The 22,729-nt window shown below is 44.6% G+C and overlaps 7 protein-coding genes across 8 annotated transcripts in view; 4 read left to right on the forward strand and 3 right to left on the reverse strand.

Moving 5' to 3' along the window:
* Positions 1-10,924, reverse strand: part of LOC122615219 (brain tumor protein) — a 36,515-nt gene extending 25,591 nt beyond the window's left edge. Inside the window, exon 1 of the mRNA XM_043790171.1 lies at positions 10,468-10,924. The gene's annotated coding sequence lies outside the window, so the exon portion shown is untranslated. The remainder of the gene's footprint in view (positions 1-10,467) is intronic.
* Positions 10,925-11,062: 138 nt separating this feature from the next.
* LOC122615222 (probable DNA-directed RNA polymerases I and III subunit RPAC2) lies at positions 11,063-11,670 on the forward strand. Its single transcript, XM_043790175.1, has 2 exons — positions 11,063-11,265; positions 11,334-11,670. Exons 1-2 carry the CDS (start codon positions 11,167-11,169, stop codon positions 11,634-11,636), a joined length of 402 nt encoding a protein of 133 aa, XP_043646110.1. The 5' UTR covers positions 11,063-11,166; the 3' UTR covers positions 11,637-11,670.
* Positions 11,586-12,402, reverse strand: LOC122615221 (dynactin subunit 6). Of its 2 annotated transcripts, none has more exons than XM_043790174.1 (2): positions 12,273-12,402; positions 11,586-12,208 (listed from the first exon to the last, which is right to left on the reverse strand). In XM_043790174.1, the coding sequence occupies exons 1-2, from the start codon at positions 12,287-12,289 to the stop codon at positions 11,668-11,670; spliced, it is 558 nt and encodes a 185-aa protein (XP_043646109.1). In that variant the 5' UTR covers positions 12,290-12,402; the 3' UTR covers positions 11,586-11,667. The 2 variants fall into 2 exon arrangements, with proteins under 2 accessions (XP_043646109.1, XP_043646108.1); XM_043790173.1 differs by having other exon boundaries at positions 11,586-12,211; positions 12,273-12,334.
* A 615-nt stretch (positions 12,403-13,017) lies between these two features.
* Positions 13,018-15,103, forward strand: LOC122612291 (asparagine--tRNA ligase, cytoplasmic). The gene is made up of 2 exons (XM_043785791.1): positions 13,018-13,177; positions 13,292-15,103. The coding sequence occupies exons 1-2, from the start codon at positions 13,144-13,146 to the stop codon at positions 14,932-14,934; spliced, it is 1,677 nt and encodes a 558-aa protein (XP_043641726.1). The 5' UTR covers positions 13,018-13,143; the 3' UTR covers positions 14,935-15,103.
* Positions 15,104-15,119: 16 nt separating this feature from the next.
* On the reverse strand, positions 15,120-17,006 carry LOC122612292 (general transcription factor 3C polypeptide 5). Its single transcript, XM_043785792.1, has 4 exons — positions 16,848-17,006; positions 16,590-16,791; positions 16,402-16,531; positions 15,120-16,209 (listed from the first exon to the last, which is right to left on the reverse strand). The coding sequence occupies exons 1-4, from the start codon at positions 16,965-16,967 to the stop codon at positions 15,219-15,221; spliced, it is 1,443 nt and encodes a 480-aa protein (XP_043641727.1). The 5' UTR covers positions 16,968-17,006; the 3' UTR covers positions 15,120-15,218.
* A 284-nt stretch (positions 17,007-17,290) lies between these two features.
* Positions 17,291-20,247, forward strand: LOC122612290 (pre-mRNA-splicing factor ATP-dependent RNA helicase DHX16). Its single transcript, XM_043785789.1, has 4 exons — positions 17,291-17,677; positions 17,739-17,875; positions 17,936-19,505; positions 19,573-20,247. Exons 1-4 carry the CDS (start codon positions 17,328-17,330, stop codon positions 20,198-20,200), a joined length of 2,685 nt encoding a protein of 894 aa, XP_043641724.1. The 5' UTR covers positions 17,291-17,327; the 3' UTR covers positions 20,201-20,247.
* A 152-nt stretch (positions 20,248-20,399) lies between these two features.
* LOC122612293 (protein l(2)37Cc) lies at positions 20,400-22,221 on the forward strand. Its single transcript, XM_043785793.1, has 3 exons — positions 20,400-20,547; positions 20,747-21,182; positions 21,452-22,221. Exons 2-3 carry the CDS (start codon positions 20,751-20,753, stop codon positions 21,848-21,850), a joined length of 831 nt encoding a protein of 276 aa, XP_043641728.1. The 5' UTR covers positions 20,400-20,547; positions 20,747-20,750; the 3' UTR covers positions 21,851-22,221.
* Positions 22,222-22,729: the final 508 nt, after the last annotated feature.

Genomic DNA, 22,729 nt, shown 5'->3' on the forward strand with positions numbered 1-22,729 from the left:
CACATTAAGGGTCATTTCACGGAAGCTTGAGACAACACACCTAGTTTTTTGATTTTCCTGACCTTAGATTAACAGATCTAACAACCAGTTTGGAAAACAATGTGCTATTCATTTTACTATTGTCCTGTTCATTTTTGCTGTTGGATTAACTTTTCTTGTCATAAAATTAAAGAAAAACTTTAGCTTGAAGTAATTCTGCAAAATAGTTCTGTGGCTAAATAGTAACGAAAATGTACTAAAACTTCCAGTTCCAGTTGAAATGTATGATGGATAGCCAATTTCGATGTGGAATGATTGACCTGCGAGGAGGAGTAGAATAATCGATGGTGCCCCAAGCTACATACAACCTTCCTTTCTGGTTTTCTTCTCAGCCCCGCTCGGCTCGGCTCGGTTCAATGCCGCAGCGGCTGTTCCAGTTACCAATCCGTTCCCCAAGCGCCCACGGTTCGCGATCTTCACACGCGCAAAAAAGAAGGTGGTGAGGTCAGAGGGGAGGGTGGGCGTACGGGTTGGGGGGTGGTGGCGGTAGATAGGTTAGCTAAGCGTCTGTTTCTGTTCTTTTGTTTCAAACTCGTTTATTGGCTCTACCTAGGCAAGCATTTCAACTTTCAAAAGAGCCAAAGTCAGCGACCAGGTTATAGTACCCACATATATACTCTACATGCATGTGTATGTGTATGGTGGGGTATATAGTATCTGTGCTTTGGACCCCGTGACTTCGGCGAAGTCTTTTGTGTCTGTGCTCTGTGGCCAAAAAAATTCGCTTTGTTTTGCTCTCGGCGGCGAGCGCCTTCTTTATTATCATCTGCCTCTCCTTTGCCAGTTTGCTTTCGAGAACTTTTGTTCTTCTAGCGCATTCTCCCTCCTCTTGGGGCTCTTGGTTCTTGGGTTCTTGGGTTGCCTTCTGTCGCCCCTGTCGGCATAAGGTTTTCTCCACGCGTTTCTCCCCCCTCGCATTTGGCATTTCACAGCCTCTGCTAATGTGGTTGTTACGTTCATTTTGGGGTCTCCGGCCGAGTGTGTGTTCTTTCACCTTTAGTGGAAACTTTTTTTCCGTTTCGGCAGAAGGTCAACGTTCATAATTGCTTGTGATACACTCTTAAAGCCAACGAACCGCGTACTTTTCGACCAATGACTTCTTCTCGCAACGCTCCGAATTGCGATATTAGATGCGGCAAATTATGATGCCGCTTACAGTCAAAGTTGGCTAACGAGGAAAATTAAGAGTCCATACAAAATATTTTATAAATATATTAAAAAAAAATATTAAAATATTATCTGCTTTAAGCATTTTAATTAAAACTTTTCTGTAATATATTTTGTTGGACTACAGTATTGTTGATAAGAAAAAGTTAAGATTATACGAATTTATGAAATTCTTTGCATATGAATTTTCTTCGGGGATTACTTAAATATGGAAAAATATAATCAACACAAAACTCGACTTGGTGTTTGCATAGATTCCTCTGCCTACACATAATTTTTTGCTGTTCCAACGGAAATGGCACTTTTGGGTCGATCTAGAGGTTTGCTTTGCTTTTAAGTTCCGTTTCACCCATCTCCCCTTAGCTCCTAAACATGATTCGCACACCCCCAGATTATTTCTTTAATCAGATGTGGGAAGTTCTTTGAACTGAACTGAGCATTCTCCCAGGGGCCTTTGAACGATTCCTCTGCCACTTTGAGTGGGTTACTCCCCACTAATTTCCCCAAAGAACTTTGGCGTAGACCCGGTTCTCTGCGGAGGGTTATGTAGTCGGGGCAATCAGGGGGTTACCGTCGGTCAAAAGTTCCGCCAGATTACGACGCGATGGGGCCAAGCCCGGAAAACGTTAGTTCGGGGTGCCCCAGTGCAGGCATCCCAGCTCAAAATTAAAAACAATTAAATTATTCCATAATTATATGGATTGTCTTCAATGCTGGGTGAAGAATTAAATGGAGGGAACTCCAACTGAGAGCCACGCCTGCACACAACAACATCATTATCATTAACCAACTTTATGGATAGAATTTTATTAGATTTTGTTTGTACCTAAATCAACTCGAATTAGGCGAGAAAAGGGGAAGAGAAATGAGCCGTCAATTGAAGACCAAACATTTATGTATAAGAACCAAGACTTTTTCGAATTTCTTTCAAGTTGAAGTGCATAAAATGTATTTAGTGATGTAAATATTTAATGTAACTGGTAAGAAATCACAGAGACTAACTATGAAATGTAAGCAATAGTGCTGAACAAGGAAATGTATTTTGTAACTGTGTATGCATAATCGTAATACTTTAACATAATCATATTTTCCCGAGTGTAACCTACATGCCAAACAAGAACAACAACGACAAAGGCCAATCATCACGCAATATCAACAACACAAAGGGTCTGAAGAATCGAAGGAGAACGTCGCCATCAGTTGAAGAACTGAAATCGGTGAAGAATCAGAATCGGAGAAGAACGTCGACAGCAGCGTTGGCGTACGAGCATTGACCTTCACTGGTGAAGAAGAAGAAAAGCGGTAGAACCCACTGACAGCAGAAACAACAATTTGAAGCTTGTTCTCTTACTCGCTGCTTAGTGTGGTCGTTGTTGTTATTATTGTTGCTTTGGCCAATGGCCATCAATCAGTCAGTCAGTCAGTTGTTCACTCTCTCACTCACCCAAGTGCAGTTTCCTTTAAGCTCGGCCTGACCCCGTCTCGCTTCCCCTGCTCCCAACTGCATCTATCGCTTAGTCACCGCAGACAACGGTAAATTTGCTTACGTTTTTCTGGTTTATTAAACACAATATTATTTAACACTGACATTTTACAACCACGGAACACAAACGCCAAATGCAAAACCAGTTACACTCAAAAAAAGGTTGTTCTACTCGGTCCAATTGAGTTTTAAATTATAAATACAAAAGAGGCAAGGTACTTTTGCTTTGAAGAAAAGTTATTTAAATTTCATCTAAATATTATAAATAATATTTATTTTATTATTTATTCGATTAGAGTGGGTCAAATCCGACCACAAAATACTCCTTGACTTTAGGCAGTGCACGTACGTTACATTATTGCTTGTAGACCCCCACCCCCATTCCGGCTATCCAGCTAATCAGTGTAAGAAGTGACTTAGTGGTTCAAAATCGGGAAACTTTTTTTCTAAGTGCCCACTGGCGTCGCTCTTGACGCCAACTGCTCTGCCAGCGCCGAGTGAGCTCTGGGGGCGGGCTCGGGAGGCGGGCGGGTACATTCACTTCTCGTTTTGAGCTGAATCACCATAAACCAAGAGCCACGAGTTGCTGGCCAGCGAAAGAATAAATAATAAGTGTCTTTGGGGCGCGACAGAGCGAGCGAGCGAGCGAGCGAGACAGATGACAGCACCAGAATATCTAATAAGAAATGAGCAAAACCGAGTTTGAGAAACGTGTTTTTTGTTTTTCGTCTTTATTCCTTATGTTTTGTATTATTTGTATTCCTTCTCGTATGCTGTTTCATTTATTTCTTTTCTTTCGTTAGATTTCGAACGGAGGCTCGGAGGGGGAAAACCGGGAGGAGGAGGGGAGGTTGGCTAAACGGAACGAAACGGTCAACTGAAGCTCTAAGCTCGGCACAAAAAAGTACATTGTGAAATCATTTCTATTTCTAAACAACAACAAGCGGAAGCAACTACAAATTGAACCACAAAAGAATTTGATAGGTGGTGACTACTGTGGTCGGTACTCGGTTGGCGAAATCCGGAATCGCACTACCCTATCGATGAAGTACATGAGTCATGCTGTCAGCAAGTCTATTTGATTTTTGAATATACATCTTTGCAAATGTCTCAAAATATCTGTAGGTGTGATGATGGAAGGAGTTTTGAAATTGAAAAGATACATTTATTAAATATGCCATTGATATAAAACTTTAGGAATTAGGAAGTATTATTTCGGATTTTAGATGATACAAAATTGACATTCTAAGTACTTTAGAATGTTCACTGTACACTGTTTATGGGCAAATGGGCTCTTCTTGTCCCACCTCCAAAGGCATTTACATAGTTTTATCAGCAATGTCAGTTTCAGCTGAACCACACTCTGAATATTTCCACACACAGTGTTTCAATGTGGATTCGAGACGTCGGTCTGAGAATGCCCGAGCTGTTCTTCTTGCCCGCTCTGTTTCTTCTGGCCCTCTGTTGTTATTGTTGTTAGATTAATTTGCTTTAACAGCTGTCTTGTCGTCTGGTCCGTGAACATACAAATATACTCGTAAACCGAAAGCCAAACAAAGTCAAACACAGTTCCGAAGACTCCGACAGCAAGCAGCGTGTGAACTTTTTGTGTTGGACGGGAAGAAAGGAGGGAAGCTTTCAATGCTTCCAAGTGCAAGAAGACTGGAGAACTCAAGGCTGTGAAGAATTGAAGTTGGGGGATGCCAAGAACGACACAGCCCTGAAGGAATCCAAAATACGGGCACAGTAAAAACAGGCTAGGTTACTGGATCCAGTATCCAGTATTCAGTATGATTTTTTTAAATTAATTTACCACAGACACATTTTAGTATGCATTGTTAAAAACTAATACTAATAATAATATGTACACATCATCTAAGCTTCAACTTAAATCGTTTTATCTTAAGTTTACTGTATTCCCTTAGTTTGAAACTTTGCTTTTTCGAATACAACAGCAAATGAACAAACAAAAGCATATTAAACAAAGAAACACATGCTGCTGCTTATATTCCAAGAAAATCACACAAATGGAGCTTGAAGGAGACGAAATTCTCCTTAAAAGATTTCAGCTGAGATAATGCCCCTCATCTTTACCCGTCTCTAAAAACTAGATCCCAGTAGACCTATTACGATAATGGCATCTAACTTAATAACAAAGGCCAACCTGTTCATGCAAAACGGAAACGTATCTTCGTAACCCATCCCAAAAGCCATTTTCCAACAAAAGTTTTGACAAAATTCCCACGAACCCAGGTTTCCGGACACCCCTCGCCATGCCGTTTACAACCCTCTTTACAAGACCCATAAAGATTCATTTACAAGACGGTTTTCTTGGGACAATTCCACCATTTGCATGCGTTAAATTTTCGCATATTCATGAGGACGTAGAAACACAGGACGCAGGACAGTGGGAATTCGAGACCGAAGTTGAGCGAACCTGAAAGTCGAGAGAAAACTACCCCTGACGGTTAACAAAAGTAAATGACCTTTAATAATGTTGCCCAGCAAATTTCATGGACAGCATGAAAAGCGGAAAACAAAGACAGACCGGCCACAGCAACTGAGGAACCGGTCGTCCTCTCAAATCATTCAACTAAATCCCATCAATCTGTACTGCAGAACCACACCCAAAATAACCTCGCGGGGGCGGAGGCAATAAAATTATTTTATATCCATACCCCCAAAGGTAAAATAACACTAAAATAAAAGCTTGCGAGCAGCGCTCTCGACAGAGAGTGCAATTAAAGGTGCTTCTTGACTTTTCGCCGCTATAAACTTGTGACCGAAGATCCAGCAGCGAACTCAAGAAAAAAGGGGAAGTATTTAGGGTCTCAATTTAAGCAATTCCTTTATTACACAAAATGCGTTACTTCCCAATATACCAAATGCTAAGTAAATACAATGCTGAAAAAATAAATAAATAGTTCCACATTAACCCTACGCTTTAAATCGTATATTACTTGACATACATATATTTTATAATATGCTTGGCTTAGCTTCCTATAATATTTCCTTACCGTGTACAGCAGCGCACATATTTTAATATATAGAATCGTAAAAAATAATACAACAAAATTCATAAAACTTCCGATAAAGGTGTTCGCCAACGACGGCAGGGCGTTGAATCCACCCTCAAATTCCATTCAGCATATGAAAATCAAATCAGCGAGGCTTGCCATTGTACTATGCAAACAAACAGATGTGCGTGTGTCTGCGTGTGAGGGGAGCAAATCGTATGTATGTGCACTCGAGGGGTGGGGGAGGGTGCTTGGTGGGGGTGGTGGTTTGGCTGGGGCGGTCTTCCGTCTGTCTGGGGTCAATGCACAAAAATGCGTAGAACGTGCTAGTGTCCGCCGATTTCAGCAGGGGTTTTTGGCTTGAGCTCTGCTGGAAAATCGTTCACTTTTCGCACTCACCAACACTTGCCCGCACGCACTAACACAACCAGATACACACCCATGCACGCAGACACCCAGACTCACACGCACTGATGCTGGGGGCTGGCCCAAAAGTTTGTTGACCCCAACGCGAACAGACAGCAATGCGTAGTCGCATATATAATGCGTACAGTGAGCGCCCGCCGCTCTGGATTGATTTTTAAAGGGTATTATCCCTTGATATTAGATTCATTTGACTTGCGACTCCCAAGAAAAATACCAATTGTTCCGAACCAAATAGCACATTACCTTTCTAATGGCAGTCTTGGAATAATCAATCTACAAATATCATTTATTATATTTTATATTATCAATTCAAAGCACAACACTCATTTGAAATACGTATATCCATACTAGGATATTATTGAAAATATTTTTAACATCTAGACCTTGAACCAACTTCAACCAACCAACAATTAAATAGTATTTGGTATCAACTAGATGTTCCGTTAGTCCCAGTTAATACTGTATTGGGAGTTCGTGTGTTTCGGGGTAAGATGCATTCCACCGTCACACCGACACCGTCAGCCCAGGAGGGTTGATTAGCACCCACCACCCATCCACCCGCCCAAACGAACGCAGACCTTGAGCCACCTTCCATCCAACCTTTTTTCCCGGACATTAATAATATGGCTGACATGACTATTTATTTATTTGCAAGACACTTTCCCTAATGTTTCGGCCGAGGGGTGGGTGGCCAGACGACAGAGGTCCCACCCCAGGAAAAGGATCAAAGTCAGGAGCATACGACACGCCGTCGCAAGTTACACACATAAGTGGAAACCAACCCTGCCAAAAATAAGCCACAACCGGGAAAAAATGCAAGTTGGACAGAACGAAAAAAGTGAAATAAAGTAAAATGAAATGAAAGCGGCAGCTGTAAAGTTCGACAATAAAAGCGGCAAGCAGCAGGGCGAAAAGGGAAAAAGTGAAACGAAAATGAAACGAAACTAGGCACAGGACACATATACACACACACACAGGGGATGCGATGCGAGTCCTTTGAGGACTCGAGCAGCAACCACCACCGAACAAGAACAGCATCAACAACATGAACAACATCAACTGGAACACCCATCCGCAATATGGGCGATGGCGACGGCAACAGACGGCATCGGACACATTTTACGGCCGCTCTACGGCGTATTATGCAAATCTCTTCGAGCGTACTGCAAAAAAATGCGCAAATAATGCACGAATAAAACATGCATTTCAATTGCGAAAACCACAAGGATGTATGGTGGGTTTACACCGCCGTTTCCCTTTCAGTGCACCTGAAACTAAAGGCCGGAAATCAAGAGCCACTCTCTCCGAAACTTACTGGCTTAAATATTCCTGGGAGCAGCGGATGTCAGGGTTTAGGCTCCCAAGTTGAAGGCCTCGCTTTTCTAAGCTTACAACATGCTCCAACTGATAATCCCCATGGCTTTAATAATCAATCCATTAGTGCAGTAACGACACTATCAGATCAGAAATATTTTTCACATATTACCGGTTCGACCTTAAAAGAAATGTATACTATGAAATATATTAGATATCAGAAAATATATATCAGAAACCGATTTCCTGACTGAACATTTTTAGTAATAACAACAAAATTATCCACGGTTTGTTGTTATATCACATTAAAATATGGCTAAACTTCGATACTAAAAACAAGGAAAGCCGAACAAAGGCGAAACCAGAAAAAAATGCATTTGAGGTTTTTGTTTGTTTTATGTCTCTCTGCCGGCGTCGCTGCTGCTGCGTCTGGGCAGCGATCACGCACACATAGAGAAGCAAAAAGGAGGAGAAAGAGGGGAGGGACTGAGCTCAGCTTCCTTTTGACTGGCTCTTCTTACAGAGAAAAAAAAAAAGAGGAACTCTGTTATATCATAAATTATCAAAGGAATTTCTTAATGCACTGATATTTTGCATTTGCCATTAACGGCAAAGGCCTATTGATCAAAAATATTTTATTGCTCTTTTGGAACTCTATTATAACTTTTTTTCCTGCTGGCCACCATCGTTTATTTTTATGTTGATTTGGGGAATTCTAAAAATGCTTGCAGCTTCATCCTTTTGCGTCTGTCTCCTTCTCTCGATTGCTTCTTCCCCCTATTCATGGCCCGTATCGACTGCAGCAGATGACAGGTTTTTGCTCTCCTCCGCCCCTGCTTTGCCATACTCTCCGGCTCTACGGCACTACCCACCTCCTTCGTGACTCGATGCACAGGATGTTGGAATATCACGTCGTCGTGTCCGTGTTTCCGTCTGTTCCTTGTTCTCGTTTCTCTGTTCGTGCTCTCCGTTTACGTCTTGTGCCATTGCCACTTTACCTTTTTTGTCTGCTGTTCCCGGCTCCCCTTTGCCCCTTCTTCACTTCAGCTACTCCTCCTTCCACTTCCTTTCGCCCCAAAACTGTCTGTGTATTTAATTTTATTTTGTTTCGCTGGCTTTCAATGTCTGCAGCATCCTTGGAAATTTCTGGCACAGTGGGCACTCGAAAATTGAAGCAGACATCCTTGAAAAATTCAGTTAAATAGTCAAAGAAACACGCTATTGCTTACGTGTATACAACTTACTTTAAACATTTCTGACACAATTATTTTAACACAATTCTTTAAAATATCTACATATTAATTAACGATCAGAACAGTCGGTTAGTCCCCATTACATAAACACACAATGTTCGTTTTAAAATTCCATTTATAACCTGTTCCCTACCAAGTGAAAACACTGTGTCTACACCCTGACAGGTATTTTGTACTTCAAGTGGATTATTTGCAATATTCATGGCACAAGGTGGAAGACATACCACTCTAGGGAGAGCTTACGATTTTGGACTCCCCCTCTTTTGCCATTTATTATCACGTGCAGCTTACAAACAAAAAATACTTATGGGCTTTATTTATATTTAATTAATATAATTCCTTCTTTTTATCCGTTGATGACTTTTCTACAAATTCGATTCGTTTGCGTTTTTTCTACGTTTATTTTACACACAAGTCGGTGAATTGTTCACGCATTAGTTTTGCGAGTAAACGCTAAGGAAGTTATTTTCCCTATAACATATACAGACCATATATCGTTGTGTTGCTATGTATGTATGTATATATGTTTTGTTCATGGGCCAAGCAAAAACCCTCTGGATCGTATTCCCAGAACCATTTCGCACTTCTTTTTCTTCTTTTCCATTTTTGCGACGATCGTGACGGTAATATGCAGTTTCTTTGTTGTAACCACTACAAAGCCAAAATAATTGCAAACTCAAAAGAAACCCATAAAAAATAGAGTTAGCCCAGAAGAAAGAGCGAACGACTTTTTTCCGCCAGGAGAGAGCAGCTGCCTCGCTCTCACTCACACACAAGTCAGAAAACGCCGGCTCTCAATACACATGCATATATACAATTATACGCTGCAGGCCATGTAAAACAAAAACAACAAGCCAAAAGGGCGCCCAGTATAATGGGGGAAACGAAATGGAAGCGGAACGCAGCCTAGACTAAATTGCAACAACTGCAAATTGGGGGGAACGCATGGCGCCAAACGAAACGTGAGACAGACTCGCGCATACTTACATACACAAAAAGTGATTATTACAACACAAGCGTTGAAGCGCGTGGGCGCGAGGAGGGGGAACGCATGAGATAACGGAACATGCTGCCGCATTAGTCACCACCAAGGCACAACAGATGTGTGTACATGTGTGTGTGTGCCAGCTACCACCGAACAAATGAGTGCAAAGGAGTTAGCAGGATGCCGAAAAGTTGGCGGAAAGAGGAATGGCAAGGAGATAGGGAGGAGAGCATAGCAACCAGTGGAAACAAAATACAGTGAGCATTGGATAAAAGATATTGGGTATCTTTACAATAAGTTGCTGCATATCATAGGGCGCTCGCCCTATGTTGGCTTTAAAAGCCAATCATTTAGAATATTTTATTTATTTATTTAAATAGTATTTTTTTAAAAATGTATAAGGGATTAACAACAGCCGTTTTTATTTTTAGTGAATTTAACTTTTTGGTTATATGGGAATAAAAGTCTACATGATTGGCAATAAGAAACGAACAGCAGAACAGGAGACACAGTAACGATCAAGATAAAGCTTTAGTAAAGCCTCTGAACTGGTATTTAGCCATCACTTCCGCCTTCGCGGGCCTCAGCACGGCGGCAGAGGCAGCTGTCTTTTTGCATCTGTGTGTGTGGACAGAGAAAAAGGGCGCATGAATTTGCATAATTTTTCGGACCAGAAAGGGGGCGTGGCCGTCAACAAAATTTAAATGACAGTTCGAGCGTTTTAATAACGCGTATTTATGTACGCGATATTATTAATAAGCACATGGTGTTCATTAAACAAACCTGTATTGCAGTCAATTCCTGATGGATACGGCAAAAAAAAGCATGTAAAATGAAGTGCCCATTCGTCGTTGTATGCGTTTTTGGCCGAGTGTCGGTGTTTTTGGAGCAACTTTACGTTAAATGCATTGCGAAATAATTATGTTTGCCGTTGCAGTTTTTTTGTTTTTGTTTTCTCGGCTCCGCTTCGCCTCTGCTTCTTTCTTTGCCGCCTTTTCTGCTGATGCTTTCAAACAAACCAAGACACACACACGTATGCAGAAGGCGGCATGCAATTATGCTAATGCGGCTGTTTGCGACTCTTTTTCTTTTTCGGCCGACACCGCACAAAACTGATTTCGCACCTGGCCCAATAAAATTGGCCACAGAACGAAGCGAATTAACAAACAACACACACAATTCAATGCTTGGTCGAAAACCGCGTCCGTGTCAGAACGCGTCAAGAACTAGAGCTGGTGGAAACATCGACGCGTCATCGAATCATCGATTACTCTTTTTCAGCAGCTATGCATTACTTTCATGTTAGAAGTAACTGTGAAAGTTTATTTGACACATACATAATATGCATTAAGTTTTTTATTTACAGTTATTTGGGTTTAGTATTACATTGATTTGAATTAGGATAAGCCATCTCTACCTTTTAGCTATTTTGCATTCCAATTGGAACTAGCCATTTTTGGCTACTTTAACCGATGAGCATCGATGACTACACAATCGATTGCCGAGGCATGTGTCTTGCACGTTTTTTGTAAACAAACTAAAGAGTATTTAAACCAACTGAAAATGGGAGCATTGGCTGAGGTAGACACTTAACTATACACTCCATGTGGATTTTAAATGGCTAATTAATTATTTAATACCTTCCCCAGCTGGCTGGTGATGAGAAGAACGGCGAAGGATCGCGGACTTTTGTATTCACCAACGAGGGCCACACGCTGGGAAATGCACTGAAAACGATCATAGCCCGCTACCCGGAGGTGGATTTCTGTGGCTATACCATTCCGCATCCCACAGAGCAGAAGCTGCACTTTCGCATCCAATCCCATCGAGACAGAGCCATAGATATACTCAAACGGGGACTGGAGGACCTGGAGGGTCTGTGTGATCATACAATCGTTACCTTCGAAAAGGAGATGGCTGACTTTAATGCCGTAAAAGTGGAGAATACATGACGGATTATATATATATAAACAATACTACAAGCTACACCACGCTGCGCGCCTTTTTGGGATCGTAGTTGGGCTTGCGAAGATGATGATAGTTAGGCAGGACCTTGCGGAGGAAGTCGATTTGCAGGGTCTGTGATCCCTGCTTGTCGATGGCCTCACGCTGCAGACCCTGCTCTCCATAAACAATGGTGTTTTCGGGCAGAAGTTGACTGGTATGGATCCTAATACCCGCTCCCACCACACAGCCGCTGGAAATAGTAACTGCGCGGCCCACAAAACATTTGCTCTCGAAGACGTTCTTATCGCCAATTCGAGCAGCTTCCACTTGGCATCCAACCTCGAATACATTGTGGGTGCCGATACTCAGGATATTGTTGACATCCCATACAGCACCTGGCTCCAGGCGGTGGGCTATTGTAGCATATTCTTCAATGATGCAGTTCTCCCCAATGATTATGGGTCCTGCGTCGGCGATTACGGTGGCACTCGGATGAACCACACAGCCCGACGAGAAGGTGATGTCACCACGCAGGTTGCTCTCCTCGCAGACCACCGCCTTGGGCAGGATTTTAATTCTGCTAAGCGGCGATAGTTGGTGAATTAAGTCAATTTGTTTGGCACGTTTTATACTGCATTTACCTGTTTTCCGAGGGCATTTTCTATTTTCTCAAATTGTTTACGTCTCCCCACGAAGCTGAGAAGGCACTTATATATATCGATAATAAATTAAAGCTCGAAAGTGAGCCGATATTTTTTATCTGGATTTGGCTACTTTTAAATTATTTGAAAAAACAGGATAGCTTAAAAAAGAAGAACTGCAGGGATTTTTCGTATATTGGGAAATCACAATCTTTTTATAGATAAGCAAAAAACCTTTGAATTTGGTGTATTAAAACGCGTTACATCAAGTCGCCTAACTTTGGTGCTATTTATTTTCACATCGAACCGATTGTCCGACAGGATTGGCTTGAATCTCGAAATTCTTGTCGGGAGATGGGTGTTATTAGAAAACAAATTGAATATTTTCAATTGAAAACTTCTGAAAAATACCATCTATTGGGTAAGAGTTAGCGATATAAATTGAAAGGCCAAGTCAATTCAACATATGTATAGATAATTGCAATGTTTTTAGTAATTATGTATAATTACTAATTGCAATGCATTCTTGATAGCAATAATAAAATTATTTATATTAAGCTCTGTTAGCAAAGTCACGCGGAGAAAATATTTGTGTAGACGGAAATACCAATTCAAGTAATAAAAGAAAGCAAAGTTATCATAGCTTCATAGCTTAACTTTTTAGATTCCCGCCATAAAATCAAAAGTTGAGCTATTTTCAGCTTTCAATTGACCATCGGCGTTCTCCAACACTTGCTGTTCATTGTGTCTATCGAGTATCCGGCGAGAGGTATCGTTTTGTCAAAGCTGTCGACTTGAAGCTGGTGCAATTTTGCGTATATTTACAAGATTTAAGGTACATCAGTAAAATCTTTGTCACAAAGCGAACAAGATGCCCGCTGACCAGTTGGCTGAGTTAACCTTGGGTGAGCATGCCTTAACTTGATAGAAAAAGTGGGCCAACTATTTCGTCCACGTTGTCAGCGAGCCAGAAGTATCGATCTATAATATGCAATTTATATATGTACGACCATGTGCAGGTGCTATCTTTACGTCGGAAAGGAAGGGCAGTGATGAGTCCGGCGATGGCAGTGAGTCCAAGCCCTTTAAGACCATTTTGCAGGCGATGCGTCATGCGGGCAAGGAGCCCTTTCCCACGATATACGTGGACAGCAAGGATCCGAATGCAGTGGAGCCCTTTGAGCCGGCGGCCAAGTCCCAGCTGAAAAAAATTCAGAAACTGTTCGTCAGGGAGTCGCACAAGAATGCCGAGAAGCAGCAACGCGAGACGGAGGATGCGGAGAAGCGCCAGCAAAATCTGGAGGATGCCCGAAAGGTAAAGATCTCGGAGGATCCGAGTCTGCCTTTGGCCCGCAAAATTCGTATCGTGGAGGGCACCGCCAACCGCGACTCGCGTGTCAAGATCTTTGGTTGGGTGCATCGTCTGCGTCGTCAAGGAAAGTCCCTGATTTTCATCACACTTCGCGACGGCACCGGTTTCCTGCAGTGCGTGCTAAACGACCAGCTCTGCCAGACCTACGATGCGCTCACCCTCAGCACGGAGAGCTCTGTAGTCCTGTTTGGTACCCTGAAACTAGTTCCAGAAGGAAAGACGGCCCCGGGAGGACATGAACTGAACGTTGACTACTGGGAGTTGATTGGTCTGGCTCCACCCGGCGGTGCTGATGCCATTCTCAACGAGGAAGCGCAACCGGACGTGCAGCTCGATAACCGCCACATCATGATCCGTGGCGAGAACACCTCGAAAGTGCTCAAGATGCGATCCGTTGTGACGCAAGCATTCCGTGCCCACTACGAGGCACGTGGCTATAACGAGGTGACGCCCCCAACTCTGGTACAGACCCAGGTTGAAGGTGGCTCAACGCTCTTCAAGCTTAAGTACTTCGGCGAGGAGGCCTACCTCACGCAGAGCTCGCAGCTATATCTGGAGACCTGCCTGCCGGCTTTGGGCGATGTCTTTACCATTTCCCAGAGCTATCGTGCGGAACAGAGTCGTACGCGGCGGCATTTGGCTGAATACTCGCACGTGGAAGCGGAGTGTCCGTTCCTTACGTTTGATGATCTGCTTGACCGATTGGAGGATCTGGTCTGCGACGTGGTGGATCGTGTTCTGAAGTCACCCTGGGGGTATTTGGTCAAGGAGCTTAACCCTGACTTCAAACCTCCTCAAAAGCCATTCCGTCGCATGAACTACGAGGATGCCATCAAGTGGCTGAAGGAGAACAACGTGACCAAGGACGATGGCACCTTCTACGAGTTTGGCGAGGATATTCCAGAGGCTCCTGAGCGCAAGATGACTGATACCATTAACGAACCCATTATGCTGTGCCGTTTCCCGGCGGAAATCAAGTCCTTCTACATGCAGCGCTGCAAGGAGGATCAGCGCTTGACCGAGAGCGTGGACGTTCTGCTGCCAAATGTGGGCGAGATTGTGGGTGGATCGATGAGGATCTACGATAGCGAAGAGCTGCTCAAGGGGTATGCGCGCGAAGGCATTGACCCAAAGCCCTACTACTGGTACACGGACCAGCGCATCTATGGAACCATGCCACATGGCGGCTATGGTTTGGGGCTGGAGCGATTCCTCTGCTGGCTGCTCAACCGCTACCACATCCGCGAGGTCTGCCTGTATCCTCGATTCCTTGACAGATGCAGGCCCTAGGCAGTGGAGGAGAGGGTATTCCGTCAGCCAGCATTTACAGCAGTCAAAAAACTCCTTGCAATTATAAATTTTAGCTTCTGCTATTGAGAATGAAATTTATTACACTTATCTGTATAATTATTAAAGAATAAAGGTTGCGCCTTCACATCATTCAATTGAATAAACTAAACAGCTTTCGTATACTTTCGTAGTATATTAAACAAATTGAACTCTGTTTTTTTGTTGATTAAAAGTAATATACATGTTACATCCTATGCTATAAACATTCCAGTCAGCGTCCTCACTCAGCTTGTGATATTATCAAAGAGTTGCTCGATGTCATTGTCTACGAATTGGTCCGAGTTGCTCATGGCTTGCGAATCATCCAGGTCCATGTCCTCTTCCTGCGTCTCCTCGTCCTCGGCTTCGTCTTCATCCTCTTCGTCGGCCTGGGTAACTGCTTCCACTTCGGCTGTAAGGTTCTCCTTGCGGTAATGATTGCGCAGAAGTTCGCTAATGGAGGCGCAGACAATCTGTCGCACTTGAGCATCAAATCCCGGCGGTAGCCAGCCTGTTCGCTCATTGCACACAGCTCCGGTAAGTGGAGTGGGGATCTTCTCCAGCATTTCCTGGATCCTTGTCATACGTACGTCGGAATAGCGCAGCATGCATTGTCTGGAGCGCGGCAACTTGTGCTCGTCAAAGTAGGGATAGTCAATGTCTTGAACCAGATCAGAAACTCGATCCTCTATGGGCGCAAATGGAGCGTTCGCCGCCCTTCGTTGCTTTACGAACTTCTTGGCGTACACGAATTCGGAGAGGCCCGTGCTGAATCGCAGTCGAAAGTCAAAGGTCTGATAGTAGCGACTATTGAAGTCCTTGCGAGGATCGTAGCCAAAGCGTACATACAAAGTCCGCCATGGACCGTTGCTAAAGTAAAAGGCCAGCGAAGGTGTGATGCACTTGAGCTTGTCGTTCGTTAACCCGGATTCATATTGCAGCGCGATTCGGGTCCAAATTGGGCAGTCGTCGAACAGCTTTTTGACCAAAGCCAACTGCTCATCCGAAACGTACTTAACTTTGAGCCGTTTAAGGTTTTGGGAGTCTGCTTGAGTGGGAAAGCTGTCCACCATGTTAAACGAAACCACGCCCTGGTTGTCGTAGGAGGACTTCGACTGCACGCCCAGCACCTCATGTTGACCGTCTTCTGAGGGATCTATGCGATGTGTGCCCGCGTAGACTGTGTCCACATGGGTGAACAATTCGGGCAGCGCCAGCAACTGACTGTGGCGACGTCTGTGAAAATAAACATCAAACCATTAAATACTGAGCAATTATAGTTATAATAGTTGAGCAGTTAGTTATAAATTAGCGTATAAGACTAAAATAAGGAACAATGACTGCAATGGTAGAGATTTATAGTTGGCCTTGCCAACCAGGATCTCATTATCTTGGTCTAAATAGTAAGTCTATGGAGAGGTTACTCACTTAAAGAAGTCCAAATCGGTGGTGTCCCTGGGTTTCAACTGATCCAAAGCGTAGGTGAGCTCCTGGGCTGCATTTGCATTGTCACTTTTGGGAGTTGACCAAAGGGGTAAGTATTGGAAATCACAAAGCGCTTCAAGTGCAAACGAAATTAGAATAGTTCGGCGATTAAGTCCGGAGTCTTAACTCACTTTCAAAGGTGAAACTTCTGCTGCAGTGGCCCAAAACCCGTACAAAATATTCCGGAGGCCGTTTCTTGTCCTTTTTGTGGCGCCTCACGGTAATAGATAGCAGGACACCAGTCTTATCCGTGCAGTCCCCAAAAGTGGGTTTGTTGTAGGGATTCTCCGGATGGAAGTGCAATGCCAATCGTTTTACTTCATCGCCCAAAACCTGTGAATGGAATAAAATATCAGCCAAGCTGCCCACAACAATGTTGAAACACTTACCTTGGACACATTGATGATGCCGCCCAGAGTGGCTATCATCCGATCTGGATTAACCACTCGGCCGGGGTACTCGATCAACTCATATTCCTTCTGCGGATTAAAACTTAATTGGCGCGACATACTCCGAAACTGAGGTGTGTTATAAGCCTTAAACAGCTGTTGGGGGAACAGTGATGCTCATTGCTGATAGACATGCGCAATAATCCAAACAGAACAAAAAGTATGGAAAATTCAAGTGCAATTAAAATGTACCAAACTCTTTCAAACTTTATCTTACAGCAAATTATCCTATTTTATAAACAGTGGACAAAAATAATAACATTAATTAAAATAAATAGATTGTAGATTGTAAATGCAGAACTGTTTTGTAGTGTTTCACCCCTTTCTAAAAAAAGTTAGATTCCCAGCTAGCTTGGCAGCACTGCAAGTTATCGAATTAACTATCGCCAGCCGGTTTGTTTATGGGCGAAGTCTTGTAAAATGTCGGGTAAAAACAGAAAACGCACGGCCAGCAGCAGCAGCAGCGCCGAGGAGCCGGACAGTGAGGAAGAATCTCGCCTAAAGGACCTGCAGGAGCGCGACGAGTTCGCCAGCCGGCTGAAGAAGCGGGATGACGATCGGACGCGCAATGTGGTTGATTCCACCGGCGGACGCAGGGCCATCGAAGAGGCCACCAAGCGGCTGAAGCTGGAGCACGAGGACCGGGACAAGATAGTGCCTCACCTGCGTCTCCAGTCGCGTCGCCAGTACCTGGAGAAACGCAAGGATGACAAGGTTGCTGAGCTGGAGGCGGACATCCTGGACGATGAATATCTCTTTGATGAGAGCGTGTACGATCATAGCTTAATCCTTACCTACGTATGCATCAAAATAATCCTGGTATGCTTTCAGCCTGACCAAACGGGAGAAGGAGGAGCGCCAATACAAGAAGCAACTGCTGAACATCGCCAAGGAGCACGAGAAGGCGCGGGAACTAGAGCGCATCCAACGCTATAACATGCCACAGGACCTGAAAAAGGGAGAGCGATGTATGTAGACTATGTTTGTTGGTCCTGGATAAATACACAAATGTTGATTTCCTACTTAAGCTGAGTACGTTGAGGTGGATGACTTTGAGAAGCAACCTAACTCAGAGCAGAAGAAATGGGAGGCTGAACAATTGGCCTCGGCGCGATTCCATTTCGGTGCCAAAGATGCCAAGGCGGAGGAAGAGTATGAACTGCTCCTTGACGATCAGATCGATTTCATCCAAGCCCTAACCCTGGACGGAAGTCGAGAGAAGTCATCTAGCCGACAGCCTGAACTCACGGAGAAGGAGCGCAAACGCTTGACGTTGGACGAGACCAGAAGATCCCTGCCTGTTTATCCGTTCAAGGAGGATCTGATTGCTGCAGTAAAGGAACATCAGGTGCTCATTATCGAAGGTGAAACGGGTTCGGGCAAAACTACACAGGTGCCGCAGTACCTTGTGGAAGCTGGTTTCACCAAGGATAAGAAGATGATCGGATGCACGCAACCACGTCGTGTGGCCGCCATGTCGGTGGCTGCACGTGTGGCGGAGGAAATGGGCGTGAAGCTGGGCAATGAAGTGGGCTACAGCATCCGTTTCGAGGACTGCACCTCGGATCGCACCATTCTGAAGTACATGACTGATGGCACCCTGCATCGAGAGTTTCTGTCGGAACCTGACTTGGCCTCCTACAGTGTAATGATTATCGATGAGGCTCACGAGCGGACACTGCACACGGACATTTTGTTTGGTCTGGTCAAGGATATTGCTCGTTTCAGACCAGAGTTGAAGCTCCTCATATCCAGTGCCACTCTGGATGCGGAGAAGTTCTCCGCTTTCTTCGATGATGCACCCATCTTTAGAATACCTGGTCGCCGCTATCCAGTGGATATCTTTTACACGAAGGCTCCGGAAGCAGACTACATCGATGCGTGTTGCGTTTCAGTTTTGCAGATTCATGCCACTCAACCCTTGGGCGATATTCTAGTCTTCCTCACGGGTCAGGATGAGATCGAGACTTGCCAGGAAGTTCTGCAGGATCGCGTAAAGCGGCTGGGCTCTAAAATTCGTGAGCTGATTGTTATACCCGTCTATGCGAATCTACCGAGTGATATGCAGGCCAAAATCTTCGAGCCCACGCCTCCGAATGCCCGAAAAGTTATCCTGGCCACCAATATAGCAGAGACCTCGCTGACCATCGACAACATTATATATGTAATTGATCCTGGGTTTGCCAAGCAGAACAATTTCAATTCCCGCACTGGCATGGAGTCTCTTATGGTGGTGCCCATTTCCAAGGCTTCCGCAAATCAGCGAGCGGGCAGAGCAGGACGAACCGCTCCAGGAAAGTGCTTTCGTCTGTATACGGCGTGGGCATACAAGCACGAACTGGAGGACAATACCGTTCCGGAGATACAGCGTATTAATCTGGGAAATGCAGTGCTCATGCTCAAGGCTCTGGGCATTAATGATCTGATACACTTCGACTTCCTGGACCCTCCGCCGCACGAGACACTGGTATTGGCTTTGGAGCAGCTGTATGCCCTGGGTGCACTAAACCACCATGGGGAGTTAACCAAGCTGGGTCGCCGTATGGCCGAGTTTCCAGTGGATCCCATGATGGGCAAGATGCTGCTGGCAAGCGAAAAGTATGTAGTGGATCTAACAAATCTAACAAAGAAGTGAATCAATTTGCATATCCTTACATTGTTTTAGATACAAATGCTCCGAGGAGATGGTGACCATTGCAGCCATGCTGTCCGTGAACAGCGCCATTTTCTACAGGCCCAAGGACAAAATCATTCACGCGGACACTGCCCGAAAAAACTTCAATCACATGCACGGCGACCACCTAAGCCTCCTACAGGTTTACAATCAGTGGGCGGAGACCGACTACAGCACACAGTGGTGCTACGAGAACTTCATCCAATATAGATCGATGAAGCGCGCTCGAGACGTGCGAGAGCAGTTGGTGGGACTGATGCAGCGTGTGGAAATTGACATGGTCAGCTGCTTGCCGGAGACTGTAAATGTGCGAAAGGCAGCCACTGCTGGATACTTCTACCATGTGGCGCGACTCTCAAAGGGAGGTCACTACAAGACCATCAAGCACAATCAGACAGTAATGATACACCCGAACTCCTCGCTCTTTGAGGAGCTGCCGCGGTGGGTGCTCTATCACGAGCTGGTGTTCACCTCCAAGGAGTACATGCGTCAGGTTATAGAGATCGAGAGCAAGTGGTTGCTGGAGGTTGCCCCGCACTACTACAAGGCCAAGGAGCTGGAGGATTCAACGAACAAGAAGATGCCAAAGGTCGCCGGGCGCGCCGAATTGGCGCAATAATATTAGGGGGTTTTAGTTTCCAATTAAAAATAATCTTTTATTGTAAATTGTTTTTAGTTTCTTGTTTTAAACTGGGTTTGTTGATCATTATTCATTTTTTAAATTTGGCCCCAACATAATCAATTTATCGTTAATTGTCAGAAACAGTGGTGGAGACATGTTCTTTTCACATCTAAAACGTATCAATCGAATACGATTCTTATTAGCAAGTAAAAGTATCGATATGTGCCGGTCCACCGACAACTGTATTATCGATTACGGCCGTGCGGTTGGATTTCGTGTTTTGCATTTCAAAGGGCAAACTTGCACAATAATTTGATTTAATTGCAACCAAAAAGCTTTAATAAGTAAGTCTCTGATCGGGCCGAGCTAACTGCGTTGCAGGACTCACAGAATTGCGTGCTAAAACACTGAAACAGCACATTGTCATCTAACCATGACGTTCTAACCTAAAAACTGATGAAATTTCCAAGTCCAGTCGGCTTTCTATTTACATATATAGTTTGTAGAACAGTAACTAAATACATTTCGTTTTTTTATTCCAAGGATAATGGCTGCTCAGTTCTTTAATCGCATTGGCCAAATGGGCCTTGGAGTGGCCGTATTGGGTGGCGTTGTCAATTCGGCATTATATAATGTGGAGGGAGGCCATCGGGCGGTCATCTTCGATCGCTTCACCGGCATCAAGGAGAACGTGGTCGGCGAGGGCACCCACTTCTTCATCCCATGGGTGCAACGGCCCATCATTTTCGACATCCGGTCCCAGCCCCGCAACGTTCCTGTGATAACGGGCAGCAAGGATTTGCAGAATGTCAACATCACGCTCCGCATCCTGTACCGCCCCATTCCCGACCAGCTGCCCAAGATCTACACCATTCTGGGCCAGGACTACGACGAGCGTGTCCTGCCCTCCATCGCGCCTGAGGTGCTGAAGGCTGTGGTCGCCCAGTTCGACGCCGGCGAGCTGATCACCCAGCGTGAGGTGAGTTAAACTCAGGAGACGCCTTAGTTCTTTACGATGAAATTTATATGAAGCACCTTGTGTTTCACCATGCGCAATTATGAGTACTTGGTACCAGCTCATCAGATCTTATCCGCCTCGTATTTCGTGATTTTTATTTCCGATTTCTATTTGATTATTGTTGTCTACGCAAGTACTAAACCTGTGCTCTGTGGAAAATTGAAGCTTAAGAAATGCATAATTACCAGCTTGTTAAGCTCAAAGTACTTACTGTGATTACCTCCTTGCAGATGGTGTCGCAACGCGTTTCCCAGGAACTGACTATCCGTGCCAAGCAGTTCGGCTTCATCCTGGACGACATCTCACTCACGCATTTGACCTTTGGTCGGGAGTTCACGCTGGCCGTCGAGATGAAGCAGGTGGCCCAGCAGGAGGCCGAGAAGGCGCGTTTCGTGGTGGAGAAGGCCGAGCAGCAGAAGCTGGCCTCCATCATTTCGGCGGAGGGTGATGCCGAAGCCGCCGGCCTGTTGGCCAAGTCTTTCGGCGAGGCCGGAGACGGTCTGGTGGAGCTGCGACGTATTGAGGCCGCGGAGGATATCGCCTACCAGCTATCCCGTTCCCGTGGAGTCGCCTACTTGCCCAGCGGACAGAGCACGCTGCTCAATCTGCCATCCACTATCGCGCAGTAGCTGGGTCCATCTAGTACCGTTAAGTTGTAACTACATATAGCATTTACTAAGTACTTTTCGATTTTGTTTCTGCTGAAATATGCACTACTCTAAAGCGTTCGCCCGACTGACTGGAGAATACTTAGCGAAACAACCAAAATTTGTCTCATGTAATCGGTTTTTCCATTATCTTCACGATCGGAATCGAAATCCGGTCGCAGTGTGCGCTCCGAATGCGGCTCAACTTTTGTTGTTTCCGTTTGAGTCCTTCGTGTGCGCCTCCTGCTGAATTGGTGCTTAAGATCGGCACCTGGCTAGAACAACTCCAGTAATTCAAAGAAACACAGACCATAAGAATCATTATGTGAACAAACAATAAATGATAATCCTTACTTGAGTGGGCTTTTGAATGGTTATGCCAGGGATGGTAATAAATTATTTATTTGTTATTTGCATGTTTTTGAAATATGAATACTTTCTCTCAACCAGTTACAGATCAATCTTAAGACGAATCTTATGAATTGCTCAAATAACTGTATATATACTAAATACGAATATATATTTTGATGTACCCTATTTGGTGTACCCGAAGTACCCGCTCGCTTTTCTCGGCCCTTGTTCACCTCTTATGCCTGTTTATGCAATCCCCTCTCAATGGCGCCATTCGACCCCCATTAAAGGCAAAGACTTTCCTATTCACTCGCAACTCAAGTCGGTCATAAATCAATTTGTAGTATTCTTCTATTCTTCGCCCCAATCGTCCCGAGCTCCAGCCACCCGTAAAGCAGCATAATCTGGGTGGTTGGGTGGCTCGTTGGCTGGGTGCACCCACCGCATTAAATGGAAGGCAGAGCCTTTGGAATGGCGTATAAATCTGTTGATTCAGCCAAGTGATTTGCC

This window comes from Drosophila teissieri, chromosome 2R (genome assembly GCF_016746235.2).
Source record: "Drosophila teissieri strain GT53w chromosome 2R, Prin_Dtei_1.1, whole genome shotgun sequence".
Classification (NCBI taxonomy): Eukaryota; Metazoa; Arthropoda; class Insecta; order Diptera; family Drosophilidae; genus Drosophila; species Drosophila teissieri.

What these genes read in the sequence shown, in the direction of transcription:
- LOC122612291 (XM_043785791.1), top strand. Translation starts at nt 13,144, where the DNA reads ATGCCCGCTGACCAGTTGGCTGAGTTAACCTTGG. An exon ending in GTTGGCTGAGTTAACCTTGG is followed by an intron (nt 13,178 to 13,291) that starts GTGAGCATGCCT and finishes GACCATGTGCAG; the next exon opens with GTGCTATCTTTACGTCGGAA.
- LOC122612292 (XM_043785792.1), bottom strand. Translation starts at nt 16,967, where the DNA reads ATGTCGCGCCAATTAAGTTTTAATCCGCAGAAGGAATATGAGTTGATC. An exon ending in GCATCATCAATGTGTCCAAG is followed by an intron (nt 16,792 to 16,847) that starts GTAAGTGTTTCA and finishes TTCCATTCACAG; the next exon opens with GTTTTGGGCGATGAAGTAAA. An exon ending in CAGAAGTTTCACCTTTGAAA is followed by an intron (nt 16,532 to 16,589) that starts GTGAGTTAAGAC and finishes TTGCACTTGAAG; the next exon opens with CGCTTTGTGATTTCCAATAC.
- LOC122615222 (XM_043790175.1), top strand. Translation starts at nt 11,167, where the DNA reads ATGACTACACAATCGATTGCCGAGGCATGTGTCTTGCACGTTTTTTGT. An exon ending in AAATGGGAGCATTGGCTGAG is followed by an intron (nt 11,266 to 11,333) that starts GTAGACACTTAA and finishes TACCTTCCCCAG; the next exon opens with CTGGCTGGTGATGAGAAGAA.
- LOC122612293 (XM_043785793.1), top strand. Translation starts at nt 20,751, where the DNA reads ATGGCTGCTCAGTTCTTTAATCGCATTGGCCAAATGGGCCTTGGAGTG. An exon ending in AGCTGATCACCCAGCGTGAG is followed by an intron (nt 21,183 to 21,451) that starts GTGAGTTAAACT and finishes ACCTCCTTGCAG; the next exon opens with ATGGTGTCGCAACGCGTTTC.
- LOC122612290 (XM_043785789.1), top strand. Translation starts at nt 17,328, where the DNA reads ATGTCGGGTAAAAACAGAAAACGCACGGCCAGCAGCAGCAGCAGCGCC. An exon ending in TATCTCTTTGATGAGAGCGT is followed by an intron (nt 17,678 to 17,738) that starts GTACGATCATAG and finishes GTATGCTTTCAG; the next exon opens with CCTGACCAAACGGGAGAAGG. An exon ending in CCTGAAAAAGGGAGAGCGAT is followed by an intron (nt 17,876 to 17,935) that starts GTATGTAGACTA and finishes TTCCTACTTAAG; the next exon opens with CTGAGTACGTTGAGGTGGAT.